General features: G+C 43.0%; 1 protein-coding gene across 7 annotated transcripts in view; it reads right to left on the reverse strand.

The window, feature by feature from the left end:
* The window catches only part of rapgef2b (Rap guanine nucleotide exchange factor 2b), a 103,497-nt gene that overhangs the window by 17,787 nt on the left and 59,329 nt on the right, over positions 1-26,381 (reverse strand). For 6 of the 7 annotated variants that reach the window (XM_084549903.1, XM_084549899.1, XM_084549898.1 and 3 more), the window contains 3 exons: positions 6,133-6,264; positions 1,797-1,974; positions 48-184 (listed from right to left, as the gene is read on the reverse strand). In XM_084549903.1, coding sequence (XP_084406029.1) covers positions 48-184; positions 1,797-1,974; positions 6,133-6,264 — 447 coding nt within the window. The remainder of the gene's footprint in view (positions 1-47; positions 185-1,796; positions 1,975-6,132; positions 6,265-26,381) is intronic. The other variant, XM_084549902.1, reaches the window with a different exon arrangement.

Consider the following 26,381-nt stretch of genomic DNA (forward strand, 5'->3'; position numbering starts at 1 on the left):
GTCACAAGACAGGGCTTATGTGCGCGTGAATATGCATCGACACACACCTCCTCTCCATCGTTGAGTACGATGGTGCCGGCGCGTTCAACCACAGCGAAAACCATGACAGCGCAGAGTTCCCTCCTCACTGACATGGTCATGTTGGCAAATGCTGGCAGCTGATGCATGAACTCCAGTAATTGTTCTGCGAGGGGGACAAAAGAGAGACAGTGGAGGAGTTTGAGTAAAAAGAACAAACTGTCTTGACACTAAGGGGAGAGGAAGAGGTCAGGAAGAGCTGTTGGCACGCCTGCACTGTCCTCCATCGAGCCAAGAGGAGGTGGAGGCAGAGCGACGAAATCACAACGACATATATACAGCAGAGGAATCATTATGTGAAGGAGATAAAGCCAAATATCAATTCTATTGACACAAACTTAAAGGAAAGCCAAGAAGAATCGCTGACAGTTCACTCCATGACCTCTGCGTGAGTGAAAAGAGTTACTGGAGACACTGAACAGCAACTGAAATCACAAGCATGCTTGTCAAGGAAAATTAAAGGAATGGTTCACTCAAATTACCTCCCATGTACTTAGAGGTATCTAATCATGGAACCAGCTGTATGATTTTAAAATCTTAACAGTAACATGCCTTTTTAGAAATAAATAATGCGAAATGCAACAGTCCTTTCTTCTTTGTGTTATTCCTTTACAATAATGTAATTCTAGTAAAATGTGTCCATGTGAGAGTATATTCCTGCTAATATTTATTTTGTTTAAACCTTTAAATACAAAAAAAACTTAACTGTGTTCAGAGTGATAGAAATCTCAGTGTAGTTTAAATGGAAACATGTTAAATTAAAACTGCAGAGGCAGGTGTTACATTATGTAGTGTTGCAATCTTGGTGAACAAAGGCTCATATGATTCAACTGGGTGTGTCTCCAAGGAGAAATGCTGTGTGTTAGACGAGATGCAGGATATTCTGCAGGACAATACGCCGGTGGTCTAAGAAGGAAAATACCCCTCTCTCCACATCTAATATCAAGCTTTCTCCCCCACTGAATAGCTAACTGCAGTCTGGTGCACTGGCTGACCTGGGCTTGGCATGGCAACAGCATTGTGTGTGAAGCTGAGGAAGCACTGAAAGTTTAATGTGCAGGGAGAGGTGAGGCGAGAGGATGTGCCGGAGTGACCTAGAAAAGCCTGCCGGCGGAGGGAGGGGTGTACAACCAGGAGATCAGTGAAAGCGGGGGAGGAGGTTGGCACTCGTCCCTGCTCTCTCTGCATCCAGTGCATCATCCTCCCAATCCACATCTGTACCTAAGCCCTGAGTGTGCGATACTTCTTTTTTTCATACATGTCTATCATTACCATTGGAGTTAATTCATAGCTTTAAGAGAAATGATACTGCAAGCCTGATATGGCTTTGAGAATTACTCGAAAGCCTAAATCGTAGAGGAGAAGAGTGCAGACTTCAGACAAATGTAAATTTACAGTGACCGATTTAAAGAGGAGAGGAGGGACTGGTTTTTATAGAGCACTAAATTAATCTAAAATTGGGACAAGAACTATCCCAGCAGGGAACAATGCTGCTTGTTTTTACTGTTATCTTTTCACATCGTTCTCCAAAGATATCTTGCAAATATCCTTTAACACTCTTAGGGATGGAAAAAATAGGCAGGATATAAGTAAACCCTCCCTGGCAATACATTTATTTACGACTGTGTTATTCATAAGCTGCACTGAGACACTTCTGCATCCTCCGTTGGATTTCTAACTTACAAGCTGAACAATAAATCCCCTACATGGGAGCTTACCTATGTCATCGTCAGTCCTGTCCATGGGGTCCTTCTCCAGGCAGTCCCGCACAATGTCCCGGCTCATGAGGGGGTCAGATGCTCGCTCAATGTCCTCCTCATCGTCGTCCTCCTCTGAGTCGACGGCGGTCTCCGGCAGGCCACTCAGGTCCATGTCACCTGGTTCGTTCTCTGTGGCCTAAAAAGAGTAAAGAAATGAGAAATGAGTCAGTGATTAGATGAACGCGAGTAGGGAGTTGGCGTCGCCATGCAGCATAAGCAGAGGGGAAACTAAAGCCAGCTGCCCCACCACCATAACATCAGATATCTGGAATAACCAGCGTGTCCACGTGCAGCACCGCTCCCAGTGCGTCTTTCAGCGAGACACTGGACAAACAACACCTTAGATTGTTCAAATAGCATTATCAAAATTAAAATGAATGCGCTTGCAAACAGCCACACACATTGCTGAAATAATTTTACAGTACAAACATCAGCTGTAAAAGATTTGACCCATTTGGTGAAATGAGTAAGAGGCGTTCAGTACAGTACAAGAAAGACAGGCATCAACACTGCATACCAAACAGGCTGCTATGCATAGTAACAAGCTAATTAACTCCCAACTTTCCTCTCTTCTCTCCCCCTCAGCAAACTCCACCGCCTGCCTCGCAGCAAGATCCTGTTCTTTGAAAGCACAAGATGAAATATGCGTGGAGCCGGGAAAAATGAGCTCAGATGAGAAGCGAACGTAATGCAATTACTTGCGCATGAACAGTACCAACGCAGTTCCTCTGCTATCATCAAAGAAAATATTTCTATTGATGACAGAGAGGCCATGTTGAATGGCTCAAACAGCACGAAAACCCCTCACAGAACAACCCAAAGCAGTTGGGAAAAAGGACAACGAAACGTCAGCTCTGCTACCTCCCGACACCAACCCCTCTTACCCCAATATGATGCCAAACCTTCGTAAAAGAAAGAGAAGAAAAGGTTGCCTTTGCAAACTGTCCACAAAATCCCAGAGCCAGACGCATCTTCACCTCCCAGACTGTCAGTCTGCTCTTTTTAATTTTTGAATGCACAGCATCCCCGTGCCCAGTCTCTCACAGAAACCTTATGTCCTTTCTCCTCATACGCCATGTGCAAAAGCTTCATTAATGATTCACTGTCTGAGAGGCCATTTGGGTGTCGCTGTGCACACCCTGATGGGCGGGGTCGGGGTGGGGTCTGCAAAGATGATGACCGTTTGACAGCAAAGAGTCACAAAATTATATATTTTGTATGCATTAAAGGATGCGAGGATGTTAAGATGGAGGCACCTCTTGCATAAATTTAAATAGCATTTCCTGAACTTAAAAACCACAGGCGTTTACATATCCATTGCCTTTTTTCTCCAGATGGACAGAGGTCACACCAAACAGGCTCACTACACTTCACACAACATATTATACAACATCACAAAACAGCTCGAGAAACTTGAGGATGCATACCCCTCATAGAGACCGCAGTGAGTTACCCAGGTGCTTTGTATTTATGCACGGCCTTTTTTGTGTCATGCTTGTATCAAAAATCCATAAATGTGCAGTAAGCATTAAGAGGCGGTGGACAAGTCAGGTGCTGTTAATATTTCATCAGGGCTATTCTTGGATCAATGCTTTCAAAGTCCTTCTGGAGGACCAGTCATGATTTATTCAGACACAAACAGAGCGCCATGTTGGCAGCGACGTGAGGATGCTGTGGGGCTCCAGTCTTAGACGGGGATGTGGAGATTAGAGCAGCAGAGCAGCCTAGCGGTTAGACTACTCAATGCTCCCATCAATAATCTGAACCCCAGCCTGCTGAGCATCAGCAAAATGATGAACAAATGTCACGTAGCCTAAAATTAAGATTTAATATCACCGCATTTCTTTGTACCACAAATTCAGTGAGGTCTCACGTGTCAAGAGTAGAGCCTCCTCTGATCCATTCACTCAAAAACATCCCCATTGACCACGGCAAACACAGCTCGTTAGAATCTACTACACTACATTATTAGCCTGCAGGGTGCAACTTTAGCTAACAATTACACAGTAATGTTGCATAAAACGAACGGTTTGAGAAGTCACGCTGAGCATCCGAGCTAAGTAAGACATTCAGTTTTAATTATTATGTAAAGTGGGGTACAAGTCTAGAATATGAGTTATCTGAGAGTTAGGGAGGGAGGATTGTGACCAGAAGCAACTAAACCCTCTACCAACTTTTTAATTGGTAGAAGGTTCATTAGCAGCACAGAAAACAGCTATAATATATTTCAGAAAACTGAAAAAATGTCCCAACTCAAGACAAAAAGGTCAAGCGTGACTGCAGATAAATCTTTGTCTTGGGAAGCAAACTAAAACGGAGTTGAGCTGTAGCTGCAACAAATTAATTATTTCCGCTGTAGGTCAGTTAATAACATTAACCGATTAGACTATCTACTTATGAAAATATTCCATGAGCCAAAATACTGAAATAGCTTCAGTGAAAACCCAACGACATTTGTGATCATACAAGACAAAGAAAAGAAGCAAATCTGAGGCATTTAAACCATATTTCACTGGAAAAACGCAGAAAACAGAAGCACATATACACAGTAAGTCCATAGGTGAGATGAATAGAGAGAAAGACACAGACAAAAAGAAGGCAAGTAAATACATCATTCAGAGACCGAGAGTAGTGGTGCATCCAAAGATAACAGAGCCTGAAGAAAACAGAGAAACGGCGCAGTGTGTGTGATTCAGGGAAATCAAGTGGCTGCCACAGAGCTGCTAGCAGATGGCGCTAAGACCAGGATCACAGACTGGGGACAGTAGAGCCTGTTCAACCTGCCCCAGCCAGTCGCAGCACGCTCACACACATCTCCACCATAGCGCACACGCCCATACATGCATAACGTCTCGCGAACCATTATAAATCTGTAGTCCAACAACCCGAACTAATGCCCCTGCACACACAAACACAAGCTGAACAAAACTAGGTGATCGTGATTGAGCACAGTTCCAAACAGACACACACACACACACACACACACACACACATAAAAAAAGCACACAGCAGGTGACAGCATTAGGAGCCAATGGGGTGGGTGTGCTATGTTAAGAGGATTAGCTGTAGGCTTTGCAGCACGTCCACGGTCACCAGATTCTGTGTGTTCCATTGAAATTAATTATTTTAGGGGTTCAACTACTCCATTACTATTTCTCCATTCATTGTTATTTATTTAACATCACAAAACTAGTTCTGTGAAGTCTGCTTAAATAATATCTGAGCTTAGAATTGCTCATGATATTGTACGTCAGCGCTCACTGGGAGTTCTGGACTTGTGCTTTGAGGTGATGAGCGGCCACGCTGGAGTCAGGATGTAGGCTGGACCACCTGCAGCAAGCTCGTCTCCCACTGAGCACCAACAGTCTCCTATTAGTGTCTTACAGCCTTTTTTGGAGAAGATCTCAGTCAATTTAAACTAATGAGACTAACATGTTTTCCCTGTGGTATGATTCATTTAACTCCCGAGTTCAATCTTACTGTACATCATTGTACAGATTTATCAAACATTAGCTAAAAAAAATTTCCTTTCACTTTTATCACTATGAGGAAAGAAGTAATGCTGATCAACAGATATTCAATTATTACTTGATTAAACAAAAAGCAATTGAGAACACTCATTTGTACAGTGAGGTAAATGTGAAGCTTAGAAAGATAACAGATTGTATACACAGATCGGCAAACCCTCTGCAATGTCACCCATAGGATTCCTTAAGTTTTGAACCTCAGTGTGGTCATCGCCGCCCTTCGCCATCTTGGCCTGACTCCTCCTAAAGCCCCACTAATTCAAAAATGGGCAAAGAGACGGGGTGGTGTTGTTGTTACTGGACATTTTAACACGGAGGTCTGTGGGGACTGACTTTCTCTTGAAGCCGGCCTCTTGAGGCCATTTGAGGAATTGAGTTTTTGGCACTTCTGCTTTGTCTTCACTTTTCAGATTCAGATATTTCTGCTTGAAAAAGTCTTAAAAAGTGTAAAACAGCTAACCTGGTTCTGGTCAAAGGAAAAATAACATCTGCACCTCTAAAACTCACTAACATGGTCTATGAAAAAAATAAAAACAACAGATCTTTGTTTTAAGCTAAGTAGCTGTAGTTCATATTAACAATGCAGAAAATGTAAAAAAACAAAACAAAATAAAAACAGCCCTAGCTACACAGAGGAAACTCTAATTATCTTCATCATTATTTCCTCTGCTCAGTTATAACTTCATCTAGTTGTTAATCACACCTACTTAAATATCCTGGGGGGAGTCCGATGTGGGGATCCAGAGCCCAGGAAGGGGGGACCTTACCTGGTAAATGTCTGACAGGCTGCTGCTTCCAGAGTCGCTGGTGATACTACATCCTGAGTGGCTGGAGGAGACGTGGGTCACCTGTGGGTGTAAGCCGTCGGCCAGGTGAAGTCTGCTGAAGTCTGCGGGGAGCTGCACATACACACACACACAACATACACACAGATGGTCAGTACCAGCCAGCCCAGCAGCTACCACTGGTCATTCACACGCCGATACTGGTGCTGACTGCCAGGCGTTTGGACACACAGTGGAATTTATAGACTAAACTTATATATAAAGAAAAAAAACTCTTCACGTCTTCTCTCCCCCTGTTTAAGTCATATTGTACTTTTATTTACTTTTTTATTATTTGACATGGAACATAGACCATTTTTAATTTATAAACCAGCTAAGAAAAATGTGTCCTGTTTAATTTTAACTGCAGAGCACTCATGTTTTCCCCTATTTATGAATAAATGGGATTTGTCTCTGCCTTCATTCCACAGCAGTAATTACAAAATGTTAACAGAGCAAAAAAAAAAATAATTAGTCACACTGTGAGAGCTCAACTTTACACATAATTTAATATTAAATAAAGCAGGGGAACGGCAGGGAAAAAAAGGAGGCGTTAATTAAATCATCTGACTTTCACAGAATCTGTCAAGAACATTTAGTTTCACAATATGAGACTGGAGGGGGGTTCCTCTAAGATGACCCTGTCTCCGTGAGTACTAAACCTGCTATTAGGTAAAGCTGGCCACATTTAAGTGACATTACACTATCATGAGAAACTTAAATGTTTTCTACACCGCTACATGACTGCACGAAAAGAACTGAGCAAAGAAACTAGTAGGAGAGCATGCCAAGGAAACACCCTAATTAAGCTACACAACTTGACTAAACTAAGGCCACGTCCACACATACGAAAACGATCTTTTCCCTCTCCGTTTTCGAGGGCATCGTTTCAAGAAATATCCGCGTCCACACAGGTCCGTTTCAGCTCGGCCGAAAACGCTACTTCATATTCCAGGCCTATAGGTGGCGCTGTTTCAGTTTCAGAAATTCACCAAAAACGGAGAGGAAGAGGCGGAGCATGCGCATAAATCTTGAGCGCTGTTTACAAATCGCCTTTTTTGCTCAGCGTGGTGGCACAGGAGCATGATATTTTGCCCTAGTAACCCTAATAGGCTCAATATCTTCTCCAGCAGGAAAACTAGCATGTAGTCCGCCATTGTTGTTGATGTTGTTATGAGACGTCTCGCGGGAGGTGGAAGGCTGCTCGGGGGTGTGGCGATGACATCATCGTTTTCGCCGTTTTCGCCGTCCATACAGAAACGCAAGAGTTGCGTTTGCGAATTTCTCCACCCTGGGACCCGTTTTCAGAAAAGTGCGTTTTAGGGCTATGCGTTTACAGGATACGTGTGGACGATCGGCCAAAACGATGAAAAACTTATGCGTTTCAGCGTTTTTGCGTTTCCGTGTGGACGGCCCCTAAATGAATACCAGGCAGTAACAGAGGAAACCCCTCTGAGTACTTCATCCTGTATAAAGTACACCCTGCTGTAATGTAAATGAGAGATGACCTCCAAATGTAAAATACATCAGAAACTGGAAGTTTTAGAAAGTACAGCACTTAGAACAGCTTTGATGCTTTTACTTGAGGACTGAATGTGCTGTCCTGTTTCTGATTGTGCAGTGTTAGAGCGAAAACAATCCCAACAATCTTGATGTTTTTGGAATATTGACTGATTTGCTCAACATTTTTCCTTCATTTTATCATTAATTATTGATCTATTATTAATCAATAATCTTTATTTGCAGCCTCCAATAGCACTGTGTTATGCATTAAAGCTTTAACGGTTATAAAAGGATCCGAATTATCTATATTATACACCATCTCAAGCACTTCATTTAAAACATTTGGATTTACAAATGCACATATTATTCTACAATACTGCATATAGTGCATTCGAATTAAAGCCATGATATTTGATGAGACTGCCAGAGGCTTGAATTATGAATTTAATCAAACAGCGTAAACTGGTTCATGGTGTCTGTAGATGTGAATATTTGATGGCTAGATGATTTATTTACTGTTATATATTTGATGCTCAGCAGGGAGGCCGTTTGCCGTGGACCACTTTCAACTCCTCCTTCTGGCTGTGGTGGAGCATCAATATTAAAACCCAAATGTCAAAAGGGGGGGCCAATTTAACTGGTGTGCTGCAGTTGTTATTCCAAATATAACCAAAGCTAAACATCTTGGGACTGACTTTTCCCACACACTGTAACTTTAAATTAAAATTCTTGTTTACGATCAAGATTTAATGTATTTTGAATGTTTCCTCTAGATAGTAAAATGCGTTCCCATAGCTTTGGTAAGTGCTTGATTACGATTTTTAAAACAAACTTTCCTTGAATAAATCCGGATTTAAGGGAGATATTAGATCTGTCGTGCAGCCACTACACCACGGCTTTTAGCTCTTCACATCTAAGCTATAAAATGAAGTAGCAGCCTGGGTGTCAATGCTATCCACCTAAAAATATAGTCTGGTTGTAAATAACATCCCCGCTTCAGTTTGAATAGAGGCAACACTGTGAAGTCTCGCTTCAATGTGGAATAGATTGCAAAGAAATACATCTTCGGAAGTTCATTTGCAAGTAAATGGATTTGAGCCTTCATCTACTCTAAGAAAACGTCCATCGCCGCAGCTTCTAAAGCACTCATCTGCACTACGGCTTAATTAGAGAGTTTTTGGAGATGTGAGGGAAAGTGATGCTGCCAGACTTATCACATTAGACTTTAGACTTCTAAACATTCATGAGACAGAAGAGCCTGAAGGTGTTGTGGCACTGAACTGATTCTGCAGAAGGCGTGGCAAGTTATTTAGAGACCTCGCTGAGCTGTTTGTGTGGGGAAGAATTTGAATATGAGATATATCAATTCACAACGCGCCTTTATGTGTCAGAGACAAGAGACCGAGAGCCAGACAGTGCAGCTCCTGTGGCACTGAGGTGTGATGTGATTACACTGTGTCAAAGATTGCCATCACGTTTAATTATCTGGCTGGCTGCACTAACCAAAATGGTCGACCGGAGGGCCCAGTCAGTCACTAACCCTCCTCAGGCTGCTATTTCCCATCACCTCGTCTGGTTGACTTCCCTGTTAGTGCCTCCAGCAGAACGTTATTATTACTGGCTGGACAATATTGTGTCATGAATCTCTTTTTGTCTGTCGTGATGAAGCCTCGTCACATTTCCATCTGATGACTTTCATGGAGCAGTTTATCATTCTTGGTAACACAAACCTCTAAATTGGTGTTACGCTGGGGCCGACACGGACTATTTATATTTATGATTAGATTTGTCACTGTGGCTTTGAGGCATCAACTTTGGTGTTATCCCCAAGGAAATTTGGTATGTGCCCAGAGGTTAGCAGCAAACTATTGGAAGCTAGGAAAAGCCTCCATTACAGTGTTGCTCTTACATGCTCCATCAAGAAGCGAAACAACAGGATGAGCCTAGCAGCGATGTGTAGCGATGTTAGGTGGGTGAGAAATCCTTAGGTAACGCAAAGTAACGGCATCAACTTTGAGCCAATGAGCAACAGATGCAGTTGACTGACACAGTACGCAAACACAATGTTTCCTAAAACTCAAGGAAACGCTGTCCACGACCAAATTCTCCACGCTGATAGTGGGCCTCGAGCGTCGCGTGAAGCCAGATGGAGTGGCAGAGTCGTCAGTGACATTTTCCTTTCAAACAGAGAGCAATAACAGCAAGAAGAGCTGGCTCTTTATAATACACTAGCAATTTTGCTATGCTCTGCTTGTTTCACTTGAAAATATTTGTGGTGGGAAATATACAAGGGGGTTACCTAGGCAACCAGAGCCATCCAATAGAACTGCCTGGTAGCAAAGCGATGGGCGACTAGTGGACCGCTTTATATGTGGACGGAGCTTCATTATTCTAAATATGGCATAATCGTTTATTTTAAGCTGATCCCAGTTGTGCTGTTCTGCTATTGTAAACACCCAGGAAATACTCAATATTAACCAGGTGTATCCGTTAAAAAGTGGAGAAGAAAGATGAGCAGCTCAAAAACTGCTGTCATGTAGGAAATAAGGGATGAATTAAGTAAATTACTGAATTGTTAAAATATCTGAAACGTTTTTGCTTGCACATTCAATAAGTGTGAGTGCAGGGATTTAATTGAATATTCTCATTATTGAGAGTACAAGACCGGTCATGTGGAGCTTATCGATACGGTCTTCCAACCAGGCACTTGAGTGGACCACATGTCAATAATAATAATATCCCCATCGGTTTCCACAACCAGCCAGAAAGAACCCACTCCCTCCCAAACAAAACCCCCAACATACACAAACCCCTCCCCCTTTAAACAGGCTGAGATAAAGGGAGGGCAGGAAAGAGGGGGGATAAAGGCAGAGGATAATAAACACTTAATCCTTTCTCTCCACCCATTTAGGTCACCCGTCTGTCGGTCAATAAGCCAGGGTCCATTCAGTCTATAGGCGTGCGGTCCATTGACCTCTTCTGCCCAGTGGTATGCAGGAGAGTGGGCCAAGATGGATGCCAGCACAACAAGCATGGACTCATTAAGATTTTCCAATCAGTGGCATGACGACACAACAGAACATGCTGTTAACCAGAGTCGCTGATGTGCAAAGTCGATACTAAATAGACTGCTATTGTTTAAATATGTTGATAATATAGGCTAAACCTAAGACAGAGCATGAAACTGTGATCATTCTCCTACCTTATATAGGCCTCCCTGCGCTCCTGTGCTCCAAATTCACTGTTCTCTGGCAAACAAATAAAGTGAGCTCTGCAGAATCGCAAGCCGAAAATACGTACAATCAGCTGTCACAGGAGGATTAAGCGCTGCTCTAATGCTCGAGCCACAACACTCAGTTCTGCCTACATGTGAGCAGATGTGGCGCTCCTTAAATTACACTGCAGACCTAATGACCTAGATTGCTGGGTGGAAGCCCTGTGAGGAAGCACTGGCTCTCTCTCAATCTCTTTACCACCACTGTACGCTGGGGGTGAATCTCTGCTATTACACTACACGTCCCCAGCTGAGGGTGACCTTGCTCCCTTAACTGAAAATGCAAAAAAGTTTTACGAAGAGCTTGGTAATGCAATTATTGATTAAATTTATAGAGAAAGTAAACCACAACATGTTATTTTCTTATGATTTCAAGCAGCTGAAAGCACTCGACGCTGGTCCTTTAAACATTTCGCCCGTGGTTGCAAACTTGTTGTGAAATGGAGAACCGCCAATGTTGGAAGGCTAAGAGGCAGCAGGCACAGAGAGCCAGAGACGGGAAGAGATTCCCCTGACCATCATGGCAGCTTCTCGCTTTCCTGAGCCTCACAGATCAAGAGATTAAAATCCTTTCGGCAGGGTGTCCGATTAAACGGGCCTGATATGCTCTCTGGGCTTTCCCTTCCCCAGTTACAGATCCACCAGTCACTGCCTCGGAAGCCAGCAGTTAGACAGGAAGAGACGATTAACCTACAATGAAACAATCCACCACACTGCTACTGGTAGAAGTGCAAAAACACGGGTGAAATATAGTGGGTGAAATATGGTTTTATTTCATTTTATTTTTATCTTTATTATCCCAGCAAAGCAAAGTTGAGCAAAGTCGGGCACAGGTCTCCAGTATGTGGCCGAGATATCGCCAAGCAATAAAGTCATAAAGCATCATAAAATCCTGATAAATCAACACGGACTGAACCCTGATGGTGTTAGGTGGGCGTGTGTCTTGTTGCAGTAAAGATAAAACGCAACCGTAAGAATGGTGTTCAGAGATAATGAATCAGGGAATTGCTCTCATGGCAGCCAATAGGTGACGAGCCCACTACGGTGATGTCATTACTGTAATAAGATCTGCTGGCTGCTATTGACTCGGCCCGTGGTGGGTTTCCTGCTGGGATGAATGAATATTTACACAAGCCTCCATTTGTATGCTAAAAACATGAGAAAACAAGTCAAATGAAGGGGCAGGGAGGCCAGACAGAGGAGTAACAGAGGGGCTGAAGCAGCATTTGAGACTTTTAAGACGCCTGTGAAAAATAAGGAACTGAAAATCACAGTTAGTGTCAGAAAATGCACAATATGGAGCTAACTTTCATTTCAGTCTTTTACGTGGAAACATGCTGGCCTGTCTGCATGTTTCATCTAACTCGAGGTGCATGTGATTTTTGATAGATTTCTGATTGATACTAATGAAATGATCCACACGATCATCACGTCTGTATTCTATAAAGGCCTAACCATATTGAAAATGCATTAAATTTGATAATAAAATATAAAAGGGATGTTCAGGGTTGACCATGTATGCATGTTAGAACCCTGTAGGGTGTGTTACTATAGGCAAGACGTGTAGATTTGTCTAGTTCTAAAAAAGTAAATACAAAGAGCTTCATAAATGATATAACTGGCTTTAAATGAACAGATATATAGCGTCACTTATGGGTCACTGACTTTAGCATGCTGCGTCTGATTGAAATGGCTTCATGTGAAGATCGTAAGTGGCGTACAGGCCTCCCTGAGGGAAGCAGCTCATGCTGTGAGGATGGAGGCTCAGATATGTCACCAAAAATGACACAGCTATGACTATTATAGGAATACTAAGGTGATTTTTCGTTAGGAGTCTGCGCGCAGCGACCCAGGAAACCGTCCATCAGCGTGATTTACAACCCTGCTTTAACGCTTGTGTGTGTGGCCCCGGCGTGTGAGTGATGCCAGCCTCGCTGACAGTCGATCAATCCGTTTACTGTTCAAGTGCAGATCAGCTGGAGGCCTCGGGAGTGTCTGCTGGAGCTGATGCCGGCTGCTTCCAGCACCACGGACAGCGCCACCAGCAAGAGGCCGGTGGGTCACACTTCCTCTGGTGATCAAAAATAAGCTATTATAATATTCTGGCAAAAGGTCGATTCATCCGTTTTAAAATAACTCCTCTTGCACCAGTTACTGTAATGCGACCTGGGCTGTAACAGCTCCTGGAGACTAAAAGGTGGGATAACTGAATTTAGGGGAGCTTCCTCTCTGCGAACATGACATCACCTCCCAGAAAACCGCACAGATTTATTGCTCCTACTGTTTTCTTTTTTTTTTTTTCCGCCTCCAATGCAAATGACATCTAGTTAATTTCACGGGAGCTACAATCAAGTACTGTCATCTCAGCGCGTCGTAAAATGTAATGAGGGCAGAGACGTCGGTCGTTAAACGCACGCTGGACACATCTGCACCGCTGTGTGCGCGATTAAAGGAAAATTACTCTTGTACATCTAAAGGCCCAGACAAGTGCAAGGTGTCTTCGGGTTATTGCTGGCTTAATGTTGAGCTATTACTTTATGAAAATGGGCTGCATGCTTATGAGATCAATAGTCTCCTTAATATTCACGCGTTCGTCTGCGCGCGTCAGTGACAGCAAGCACATGGCGGCCGCTTCTAGTACAACACACTGACACACATCGGAGGGCAATAATCAGCCCCACGATCAGCCCGTTCGGGTTTCTGTGCGTCCTTGGTCTGCCCTGCTCTCATTCATCTTATACCAGCTCGATGGAAATCCGATGCACATCCATTATACGGCCGGTAATCATATCTAGGAGGTCATAAATGAGGGAGAGAGAGAGAGAAAGAGAGAGGGAGGAGGAAAAAAGAAAGATGGAGAGAAAACGCTACACGTCGATAGGCTACTTACCGGGGTTTTATCTTGCTGGCTCGGGACTCCATTGCTGTCTGATGCTGCTAATGGTTTCATAATGAAAAAATGTGCACCGGGCTAAAATCTAGCATCCTGGACCTGCTCTATGCTACAGCATAGACCCCCATCCTCGTCCCCTCAGTCGCCTGCCCTCTCCTCTCCCTCCCTCGGCTGCACCGTCTCTCTGAGGAGGAGGCAGCAGCGGCGGCTTGACAGTTTTTGGGAGTATCCGCTGTTACTTGGCCGGATTAGACTCTCCAAACCAACAGCCACCTTCTGCGCGTATTCCAGCCGCCCCGCTGCTCCCCACAGAAATATCTTTAAAAAACAGAGCGGAGACGGAAGAAAGGGAAAATATATATATCCTTTTATCCAGGCGAAGAACAGCCAGCGTCTTCTCGCCGCGCACTTGACTATCACATCTCCAGTCGGAGAGCAGCGCCGATAAGAAAGCCGAAAACAGGGGGAAAAAAAGATGAGAAAAATGGCTGACAACACTTTCACTCACGTTTGCTCTCTCCGCCTTCCCTCTCTCTCTCTCTTTTTCACCACCCTCTCCAGAAAGTAAAGCAACACGCACGGAAACAGACGCGCGCACAAACGCCTTTATGCACCATTAGATTATTTGAAGACCGAGGCGCCTGCAGCCTCCGCCGAGGTGCTGTGCGTTAAAGCCAGCGGTTTGTTTGGCACGGGGGGGGGCAGGGGTGGGTGTGTGTGTATGTGTGTCAGGGGTGGAGGAGGGGAGGGTGGTGGTGGTGGTGATGAAGGGGAGGTGGAAGGGGGGGGGGGGGGGGGGGGCGGGAAAGGACCTCCTCCCTGCCCGACAGTGATGCTGTGAGAGCATCCACTATGGCTGTGCCCCTCTGGAGGGTTAAAGACCCCCCCTCCGCACAGATGGAGAGGTGGAAAGAGGAGAAGGGTGCATGAGAAAAGGAAAGAGAGATGGAACGGGCAAGAGCTGATACACGGTCGAGATATGGGAGAGGGGGGAAATATCAAAAGGTAGACAGATAGATGGATGATAGAAGGTTGAAGGGATGGAAGGAGGAGAGGAGCACAGTGCGAGTAATGCCATTATCACGCTCACTTCGGCACAAGACCACGGCTGGAGCTGGTTGGCATAGCAACGGAGGGATGGAGAGCCATTTCCTGGGCGGGGAGACGGCAGCACTTCCTCTTGAGAGAGAGTGAAGTAAAAGGAAAGTGGGAAGAGAGAACGAGCAGCTTGTGGAGAGAGGGAGAGGAAAGTGTTCACAACTGGAGGCTGGCAGCAGTGATGTCACGCCCGTCACTGTCACTCAGCTGGAATAGCCATGGCAACTGGGTGAGAGCGAGCCCCCCTGCAATCCAGCCAGCCAGCCAGCCAGCCAGCCAGCCAGCCAGCCCCCTCTTACACACCCCTCCAGGGCCTTCAGTTGCTGTGGCGACGGAGGCAGCGAAACGAAATGGAGGAGGGAGGGGAGGAGAGAGCGCATAAAAGGGATGGAAAAAAGTGGCAATAGACTCCGCCACTTCACCTTCACTCATCTGTACTACAATGAGCAGCGGCGTCACCAACAGAGCTTCAGATAACAAACAACACCATTACACGTCTCTGCGAGGAGAAGAGGCAGCAATGTGTGCGTTAAATATGTGCGTGTTCAGGTGGGAGGGCCATGCCTCTGGAGACGCGGGATATTGGATCCACAGAAGGTCCCATATATGACCGTGTCCTGACAGACAGCGATATGAGGACGGCACAAAGACAAAAAAGACACACCACGGGAACAATGGAGGCTTTAAAGGTCAACAAAGACAATAAACAACAGACCTGCTGCAAATCCACATCAGAAAATAACCAGAAATTCAGTATACAGGCGAAATATATTACCACCTAAAGCCGTCATAATTCATCTGCTTTAACACCAGATGAAACAGAGCATCGCCAAAAAAAAACAACAACCCTCAAACAGCAGACATGACATTTATTTCTCTTGCTTATTGTTTTTGTTGTCAAGCCATTTTCCTGCATTGTTGACAGTGTCAGTCACTTTCTCTGTTTTGTTCCATCATCACTGTTATTTTCCTGTCGTTTCAACATTTTGGAAAAAGAGAAACAGAACAGTCAATTCCCTTTAGTGCAATTTAAGCGCACAAATCTGCAAGCTGTGAGCCCCCAAAACACAATTTAGTCTGTCAACAGGAAACAAATACACTATTTTATTTAGCATTTTCCCCTTTTAAGTATATCAAGAATATCAAACCTGAACCGGCTCAAGATATTTTTTTCTAAAGATGCATTTTTTATGTGTGTTGAAGTACAAGGACAGGTTTTTGGACATAATAAGAAATTTCCATTTGAATTTTTAGTTTCCTTACGTATAAACCAATGAATTAAAAAATACATAAATATGATAAATCAATAATAAAATAGTTCTTTAGTTGGAGCTGTGTTTATTTGTATTCACTTACACCAATTATGTCAAGAATTCGGATCTTTATATTTGATGATCTGGTATTAATTGTACAAACATTGCACACAGATCCCCATTTTGTGATGAATACATGTTTAAAAACAACAACTAATCCACTAAAACTATTATTTGCCACATTTATTCTCTCATGTGTGCAGACAGCTGAGCCTTTGAATAAAGAGTCTGGCTGTATTGCCTCAGACAATGCTTAGAAAGCAGTGTACTACGAGCTGGTTTTGGAGCCGCTCCAGTCAAAGCAAAGAGGAGGTGAGTGGGAGGCAACGAGGGAGGAGGAGGAGGAGGAGGAGGAGGAGGAGGGGGAGAGGGGAGGGAAGCTGGAGACCCGGTATGACATCACCTCTCCTGCCCCCAGCCATGATGTAATGTATCACAACAACAAAAAAGCTCAGGTGCTTTGCTGTGCAGCCCGGCCATTAATGTCTTCAACAATCACCGTGGGGGGAAAGGATCGGGGCATCATTACATCACCGCGGCAACCGAGTTGCGTCTGGGGAATATTAGACATCGTAGCCCAACCCCCATCGTTTAGAGCTTTCTAGGAACCAACAAGCCAATTAATCTTTTTCTTTTTTTCTTTTTTTTACTGATTAATCACAAGCTAAATGTAAAAGGAAAGAGGCAGGTGAGCATCGATCTTAGAGGACTTTGACAGTGACGTGAAAAACACCACTTGAGATTAACATTAATGCACTCGAGTTCAATTGCAGTGTGTGTGCTAAAGGCGAAAGGGGGTGGGGGGGTGGGACTCATCTGCCATTTGTAAACAGTCTGTGAACCCGGTGTGGCTGCTGCTCTTCCACACATTTATAGGGCCGGCCATGTGATGGTGTTTTGCTTGCCGATGCGTAACATTAGAGCCATAAAAACCTCATTACACTGCAGGATGACACCCACCAGCACAAACACATGACACACGCATACACGGGCAAGTGTTTTCGAGGGTGATAACAGAGCAAGAGATCATTATATGGCAACATCTTTAAATGCCATCCATGTAGTTCAACATACGGCGCTTACACTTAAACAACAGAACAAGATACGTACATCCTACATAAAAATAATAATATGTGAGATTTAAAAAAGTTATCAGGTATATTTCCATTTATATCCCAATGCACCCACACCAGCACCAAAAAAACAAAAGCAAAAGCTTCGTCATATGTGAACTGCACGTCTGAGGATCGGTTCCTCTGCCAGCATTTCATTTCCTCACCTGACGTGCCACTTTTTCATACCAGCTTGAGAGCAGCCTAACATACACAACTTAAAAATTACGTTCTTCTAAAACATCTTTTGACAGACGTTTGTCCTTTCAGAGATGATAGACTTAATTGATAATGATTTTTAATTTGACAAAATTCTGAAATAAGATGGGTCTTATTCTATTTTTTGTACTTGAATATGTCCTTGTTACTTTTACTTTAGTTGGTTGTAGGCCCATTTGCAGCAAATGCTACTCAATCAAGATGTGCAGAGCTTCAGGTGACACGATATCTGTACATCAGGTAATGAACTTGTTAAGGATCCATTTCATTTTACTACTTTGATACTAGATTGAAAATAAAAATAGAAATTGTGCATTGCTATTGTCCTGGTTAACATTACTCTGAGCAAACATGAGTAAGCAAAAACAATAGTAGGACAGCAGGAACAACTCACTGACACACAGTGGCCATTACAGGATCACACTCAAACACACTCAGGTTTATTGATCTGTGTCTAAACCTAGTCAGTGAAATTTGCTTGTAAGTCAAAAGAGGTTTAGAGAGAACACAGAGCATCAATCCTTGACATTGGTCCCGTTACGATGACTGTAAATAGCATTGTTAGAGCGAGAACGATGATCTAATAAAGAGACTCCATTTTCATAGCTGCTGCAGCAGCCCCAGGGATTATTTCATTTTTCAAGCTGTTGTCACCTGCACGCTGCTCTGAAAATAATTTGGCAGAAACGCAGGCAGCCAGGCACATCTAAAAGATTACACTTGTAGGTTCACGGGGGCAAAACATCTGTCGTGCCCCTGCACCTGCTACGAGGCGCATTAATCAGAGAGGTGGATGGAAAGAGATGCTTTCAGAGAATGAGCAGCGACGTTGATCAGTAACTACAAGTTTCCAGATTAAGTTACACACTAACCGTGGAAGGTTATGAACTGGAAGTCTTTAACGTCATAGTGAGTAGTGGGGGAGGAAGTGGAATGAGCTGCCCTTAGTGAGACAGTCAGCTACAGGATATGTGATTCACCTCTCCGGTTGTTGCCCAATGAAAGGCAAGGGAAATGTTTAACCATACAGTAGTAGGTCAAACATATATGTAAGCTATAAGGTGCAGAATTTCAGTCCATTCCTTTTGACTAAAATCCTAAAAGACGACAAATGTAAAATAGATGAGGTTCATGTAGGTCATATGCCAACATGATGTGGTTGCCTTGGTAACCCTGTATAATTCCCACACCAAATGTTTTCGAAGTGAAACAAGCAGAACATAAATGTATTGCTTGCCTATAGACGCAGCTAACCTACACTTAAAGTGGGACAAATGATCTTTTAGTTCACAGACAGTACAGTTTTTAGATCACAGTCGTACATTATGGCTCACCAAGAACTACATGTTCTCCATTTGAACATAAAATACTGCCAACGCCACAACCGCCACCGCTCCATCTGGGTGAATTTTGTGGTAGGAACCAAAGTCACGGGCAATGTTTCCTTGAGGTAAACTTTTGGGGAACTCTGAGGCTACAGCGTATGTCAATCAAAACCCGTCACTCACATATGTCATCACCTCAAGGTTGAGATTAAATGGTTATATGTCTCTACGGCACTAAAGGATTTTGCAAAAAATCATATTTTAACGGAGAGAATTGAAAGTTTTAGTATGATCTGCACCAGCACTTTCCACGGCAACAAGAATACAATAATGCAACAACAGCACATTTTCCCCAATAATTTCTGTTAGAATCTGTTGATGAGCAAGAGGGAAGACTACAGACTGGAGAGTGAATATTTCCTTGATGAGACACACGGCCATTATGACAGGATTTAAAACTGGTTTTATAGTTTCATTCGCTGGAAGGTGTGTCAAGCCGGATACAAATTGATCTCTGGGTGAACAATAATGTTCAGCGTGAAATTTTATGTGCTAATTGATAATATCTTTTACAGCTTCACATTGTAAAAAGTTATGCAAGGAGATATTACCTTGAGCAAGTTCAATTCGTCAGTATTGACTCAGTGCTGCCGACATTTAAATGGAAATATTTTATGTGAAGGTTTAATAAAAAGTACCTTTTTTTTCCGATATTTCAAACTGAGCAAAACCCCTAAAACCACAATGTCTGTTGTCTTTTATCCTGCTCTCCTCACTGTCTTTCTCATCATCTGGATACATATAGGACTGTTTACCAAGCCTGAAGACAAGTGAGTTCAACAAATTTCATAACCCTTATTTAACCGGACTGGACATGATTATTAATATCTCGTCTGGATTTGCCTAGCATCAGCTGAACACCGATCAGATCTAACAGTTCTGCTATCAAATTTAAGTGACACAAACAACAATAACAAAATAAAAAGCAGGGTGCCGCGTTATCCTCGCCACACAGGCTCATTACCATCGAAATAAATGTCACCTGTCAAGCCTTTTGAAAATTCCCAACTTTCAAAAAGGTCCCTGAATGTCAAAACTGACATGAAAAGCGCGTCAAATGTCAGCGAGCGTGTTCTGTAACATTGGATGAAATGAGCCACGGACGATGAACGTTTTCTGCACTTAGCGCTAGGCGCCATTTCAGCTTGCTCGTGTTATCAAGCGTGAACTCGCTCCAAAAATATCTGCTCCATTTCCATCAAAGCATTATGTTTGATATTAGGCTATTAATAACTACAAAAACACTGATTTAGCTTTTGTTGTCCATGCTGGAAAGAGATGTGGGGGTGTGTGGTTCATCCAAACAATGGGAACTTTAGCTGTAGCTGCAGCTGAAAATTAAAATCAGCTATGTTACGTCGAAAACAAAGGAATTATGTTCGCTTTCAGCAACGACCATGTTTGATAGTCAAGTCACTATCACTTTTATTGATTTAAGAATAATGTAAACGCCTTGGAGCTGAAAGAGTTTGTTGATTATTTAATTAGCTGATCAGCGGAGAATAAACTGGCAGCTAGTTTAATGATTCATTCATTGTCTAGCTTTCTAGAGAACCGAAAACTCAGAGCAACACAAATTAAATAATTCACTGATAATGAAAAGACATATTAAAAACGCTCCTCTGAATAATTACAAACTCCAAAGAGCCACACGTGAAGGAATGCAGGATGTCAAAGAAAGTGTACAATGAAGCGTTTCTGCTTTCACTGCAGCAGTTCCTACACAATGTCTATTCAAAACCGAGGCTTTTGTATCTCCGCACAGCTGAAGCAGAGCAGGTTGTCACAAAGGACAGCTCTAAAAATAGGAGCTTGGCTTTTCTGCGGCCCGAGAGTGGCGGGTTTATTCTCTCTGCATTTATCAGCAGGTCTGACTGCTCAACAGTTTACGCTCTGATCTTTTCAACCTCTTCTGCGTGGACACAACGGGATGAAATACTGAGATACGATGAACGGCAATGGTAATTCTAAGATGATACGCCTTGCGAGCGCAGTTCATGCAGTGCAAATGTTGGATAGTTCTTTAAATAGCCGCTTTTCGCTGCCATCAAGACGAAACACTTTACAGCGCCATTAGTAAATCATCTAGTTGTCAACGTCGAGGCCCACCAGGACCACACCCACACAGCCGGGATAACAATAACCCAAAGAGCCTAAAGACACTCGATACTATTATCAGGCACATCAGCAGAGATATCGTGCATCTCAATCAGCTAAACTGTTGCCATTATCTCAGTTTACAGGCCTACAAGCTACATCAGAGTGATGCTTATCATTTCTCTGTCATCACCAGGTTCAGTCTCAACCAAACATGCTTATTTTCAGAGCAGAAACAGGACTATATGGATGTAATAGAACTGGAGTGTGGTGCAGGCTTCCCTCTTCTTCTTCTTCTTCTTCTTTATCACCCTCTACGCCAACACACGGAAGGCATTTATTAAGGGACTCTACTAGTAGCTACGGATATGACAAACTGGGAATAGATACAAAGCACAAACACAGGAAGCACAGAAACAAGAAGACACACACTGACACGTAGCACACACCACACTGTTAATAGATACGGTACCTGAGGTTTATTGCATTCCTGGAAGCCAGGTTAAGGAGAGAGCCGTGAAAAGAAGCAGAGGAGATGAAAGTTATCAAACATGCCACTTGCCAGTCGAAGGATGTGAAAAATTGCAGGTGAAAGCTTCACTGAAATGTTAAAATGAAGAATCGAGCACGGTACTGAGAAGAACATGACAGAGAATGAACCCAGCTGCATGCGACTGTCCCTTTAAATCTTGTTCAAAAATATTTTCAGTTATAATGAGCCCTAAAGCTTATTTTTAATCCAGTGAGAATAAAAAGTGCATTTGATTCATGACGCTTTTTCCTGTTCCATTAAAACAAGCAGACAGTTCAACTTCTTTCAAAGTTTATACGAACAAAAGATCATATCAACCTTTTGGTAAAGTCTTTTTCTTTGTTCTGAGGCAGATGAATTCATTTTCAAGGTGAAGACTCAACTTTCTCTCAGCCAAGGACAGGTACACTAGGAGTATTATGCTGCCTTGCATACACATCCCTTCATTCACACATGCCTCTAGATCACTGAACAGATCACTTCAACTTCTGAACCTCCTCATTCCCGGGACTACGCCATTCTAAGCAGACAATAAGAATCTAATTAAAAGGTGTTGTGTGTTTTTAAAATAATGACCATATCTGCTCTAAATGAACTTGAGACACGGGAGACTGCGGTGGAGAAAGCTTGGTGCCTCTATCTCCTTCTCGCAGTTATAAGCTGTTTTCAAATTAAATTAAAAATGTTAAACTCTGTGGATTTCTGTTGAGGACATGACCTGACCTTTGTCCCTCAGATCACATTTTTTGTGACTGAATTTGCAAATTAAACTGCATTACTTCTGCATTAGAATCTCTGGGCTGTATGCTTGTGGCCTTTCTGTGTATATTTGTGGTCAGAGAAAGTCAATTTCAAGGGCAACTTAATTAATTAATGAATTAAAATGAAATATTTAATATAAACTTGCATTTAGCACACCAGAAGCATTGCATGTGTAAGATAAGCTAGCTTTGCAGGCACAAATATCACCACATTCTGGGAAATACAATACACCCATTCACTTTCTATCACAGACTTAGAGATTGATACCATGCTTGTATTTGTTCGCTAAACATGAAGCTGCAGTTGATTAGCTGGATTAGGTAAGATTAGCATAAAGACTGGAAACAATGCTAACAGGTAGCCTTGTACCGTATCCACATACTACCGTTTCTAACACATGTAAAGACTAAACAAACAAGATGCAGTGTAATAATTAATGAGCTCTGGAGGAGCTGGTAGGCGGATTTGTTACCTTTGGACAGCGTGGGCCGTTTCCCCAGTTTCTAGGGTTTATGCTAAACTAAACTAACTGGCTGCTGGGCCCAGTTTCATAAGTATGAGAGACCATGGGCCATTGTAACACACTCAATTCTTCAAATCAGATATAAGCTTGAGCTTGAGCTTGCTCAGCAGTTGGATTTTCTCTTTGCCTGGTGAAAAAGAGAAGCATCACATGATCTCAGAAGAAGTTTCAACCTAAAAAGTGATTTTGGGAAGACACCTTTCATGGTGTCCAGTAATATTTTCTGATTTTACAAAAAAATTACAATAAAAATGATTGTAAATTGAAACTTACATCCATTTTATCTCTGGATTATTGTTTAATTTAACATCTGGAAAGTTGACAGACATCGTTTGGAACCACAGCATTAATGGGATTACTTTAAGGTGTGCTTTTGTGTGAGAGTTTTGTTTTGATTAACACGAGTTTTTTTTTTCAGGTTACGACTGCCATCAAAAGCTGTTACATGTGCCCCCTTGGTGGGGACGTGAAAATGGTAACTCAATGTTAACCTGAAAGCAAACAAAAGCACTTCCCCAAATTTCCAACATGTTTTAGGAAGCTTTTGTGGAAGAAAATCTGAAACAAAAGCAACAAATCTGTCAGACCCACTGACAGGTACGCTTAGCAAAAGTGACACTGAAGTTCATGTTAGGCTGCAGAGAAAAATACATACTGTATATGAGTAAAATGAAAGAAGCTTCAAAAGCGCTCAGATATCAAAAACTGACAGCCTTATCTGCAATAACTGTCCTCCCAATATCTTAAAGCAATTAAAAAGTAGTCAATGAGCAATGTCACTGTCAAGGACACTCCAACAGAGAGTATGATTGTTGATGGACATAGTGGCTGTTTGGGATTAAACTGGTGACCTTCTGATTACAGGGCGGCCATACTAGCCACGAGGCCGCCCGGGTGGAGGAAAAAAGTAAAAGGGGTATTGACTGCCTGCCTCCTGCTGCTCGCATAATTATAGAACATCTGTTTGGGGCCTTGTATGTCCTGCTGGCCACTGAGTAAATCCAGAAGAGGAATATTACTCATCTGCTGAGTTTAGGGTGTCTAAAGAAGGCCGAGGAGGAGTGTGTGGGTAAGATATGATGGGATGAAAAGAATAACAGGAAATTGTTTAAAATTTAAAATAGATAAAATCAGCGGTGCGGCGTTGGGTAAACACGAGGCCTCAACGGCGGCCATGTCGACATTTCATTTCAGAGTGAGTGACAGGCAGAATCTGCAGAAAGACTTTAAGTGAGTGGCTGAGCGAGAGATCAGCGACAAAATCTGCGTGCGCATGTGCGAGTGTGTGCGCGTCAGGTCGACAAGCGCAAGTGTTCAGGGAGAGATAGCATGTGCGAGATAAAGTGCAAAACGGAGAGCGACCGGAATGGAGATTATGATGAGCCTTTGCAAAGGGAGAATATATGAAGATCAAGTGTGTGTGTGTCTGTTCTGAACAAGGCACACAAGTGTCAGCTCGCTGCTCTGAGCACACAAGAGGCATGTGTTGAATCCTAAACACTGTCCTCTTTCACTGCCCTGATTTATCTATGTTAACAGAAAAGCGTTTTTATTTCTTCATCCCTTTATTAAATCACAGTTTTGTCAGCTTTGTTTCTAGGAAAAACTACAAATTGAACCTCATACCACAGCTGTCCTTTTCGTGATTTCAGACAGTGTATTCCTAACACCAGGCTATGAGAACAAGACCATAACACCCTTGAGATACATGGAGATAAAATCAGTGAGTTACGTCATCTTACAGTAAATCCAAAGCTTTAAACGTGACCCAACAAAGAGGCAAATGTAGGTGTGGTTAGTGACAGTAAATCAGAAAAGCGCACTGGCCAAAATTGTCGTCTTTCACCTTACGAATACTGCAGAGGTCAGTCCACGTCTTTCCCTGGAAGAAGGTGAAACACTAACTGCACAACACACAAGAAGCCTGCATTATTATACTGACTGAAGAACAACTTGCTACAGTAAAGTATGCATAGGCCAAACTTTACTCACTGCCCACACCTCACTTAAATTATAGCCTCATAATTCATTGATTAACAAGTGCAGTCGACAGAGCTCGGTGACAGTGGATAAAAAGTGGAAAATAATAAGGGAAAGGCGAAATAACAACTCACTCATTCACATTGATTTTCAAGTTTCATTTCCAACAAAGTCCTCCTGGCCTACAAACACTACAACATCATTAATGTCTTGACAGCTGATTTAAAACTTCATTAGCAAATGGAGGAGGCTTCATATATACAACACTATGTTAATGCCACTTGTGCCCTCAAAGTGATAGAAATGGTCAAAACGGATCCAAATAAAGTCATTCAAATGCATGAATCCTGTTCCGAGTCTTCATCTAAGTATTGGAGATACATCATGTCTGAACATTGAGATCCAAATAATTTTCACTTCATAAGGATAACAGATCTGATTCTGTTTGTAGATGTCAGACTCCCACTGGGAGAGCTAGTACTGGGTTAGCTTTACTTTTATCTTCTGGCTATTAAGCTGGCACTCTCTCTAGAGCTACTTGCAATGACTGGGCACGTTCAGCGTGTCGCTAAGGGAGCAGAGAAGCTCACACAGATGTTTGCAGACACTCTGTGACCTCGAAGTTACAGAACAATGTCTCATTAACAATGAAGGCCGCTGCTGCTCCTGCAAGGCATTAGCTATTTCAGGATTTAATGAAGCACCAAGGATGGTGGCTGGCATTGGGACATGACATCTCATCATGGCTGATGATGGTTGAGGAACCAAAAACAAACAGTGTTTAAAAACAGTTTTAAAAGAGAGCTTTTACTCCATTGTTTTTACAATAATAAATAAATAAAAGTAATATAATCTTCAAATGTCTGGTTTTCCAATCATTTTGCATGATTGCGACCAAATTACGTAGCCCACATGAAGGTTGAACCCATGCTTTTTGGTTTGCAACAATCAAAATCATCTCAGCCCCAAATACATTTCTCATACTAGAGCCACTCTGAAGTCCTCAAATCACTGAACACATTCAGGTTTTCTCGTACCTGGCCTCATGCTCGCCTTCTCAGCGGTGACTAAGCTGAATAAAATACCTTGCCTGCTGCAGAGATTTCCTTTCTTCAACCCCAAGTTTCTCCTCTGTGCATTTCCCACCTCCTAAGTACGCCTCGGGGAGGGTGGGAGAAAAATATGAGCGTTGTCTGGCATTCAAAATGGTGGAGATTAGCTTGCTATGTCAGCTTAGCATCCGCCCAGATTTAGCTTCATCTGTCACTCTGCTCCCCTCCACCCCTCTGTCAGCAGCAGCAGCAGCAGCAGCAGCAGCAGCAGCAGCAGAGCAGTGTACTGCACTCTTGTTAAGTTAGCTCCTTTCCCTACTGTACTTCTAAGTGCACTCGAGCAGAGCCCATCTGGGACTGCTGGTTGCCATGGCGCTTGCTCCATCCTTCCCACAGGAGTGGTGCTGGAGGAGGAGAGTTTAGTGTGTGACAGGAGATGTCGGGCCATG

Source organism: Chelon labrosus, assembly GCF_963514085.1.
Source record: "Chelon labrosus genome assembly, chromosome: 8".
Taxonomy (NCBI): Eukaryota; Metazoa; Chordata; class Actinopteri; order Mugiliformes; family Mugilidae; genus Chelon; species Chelon labrosus.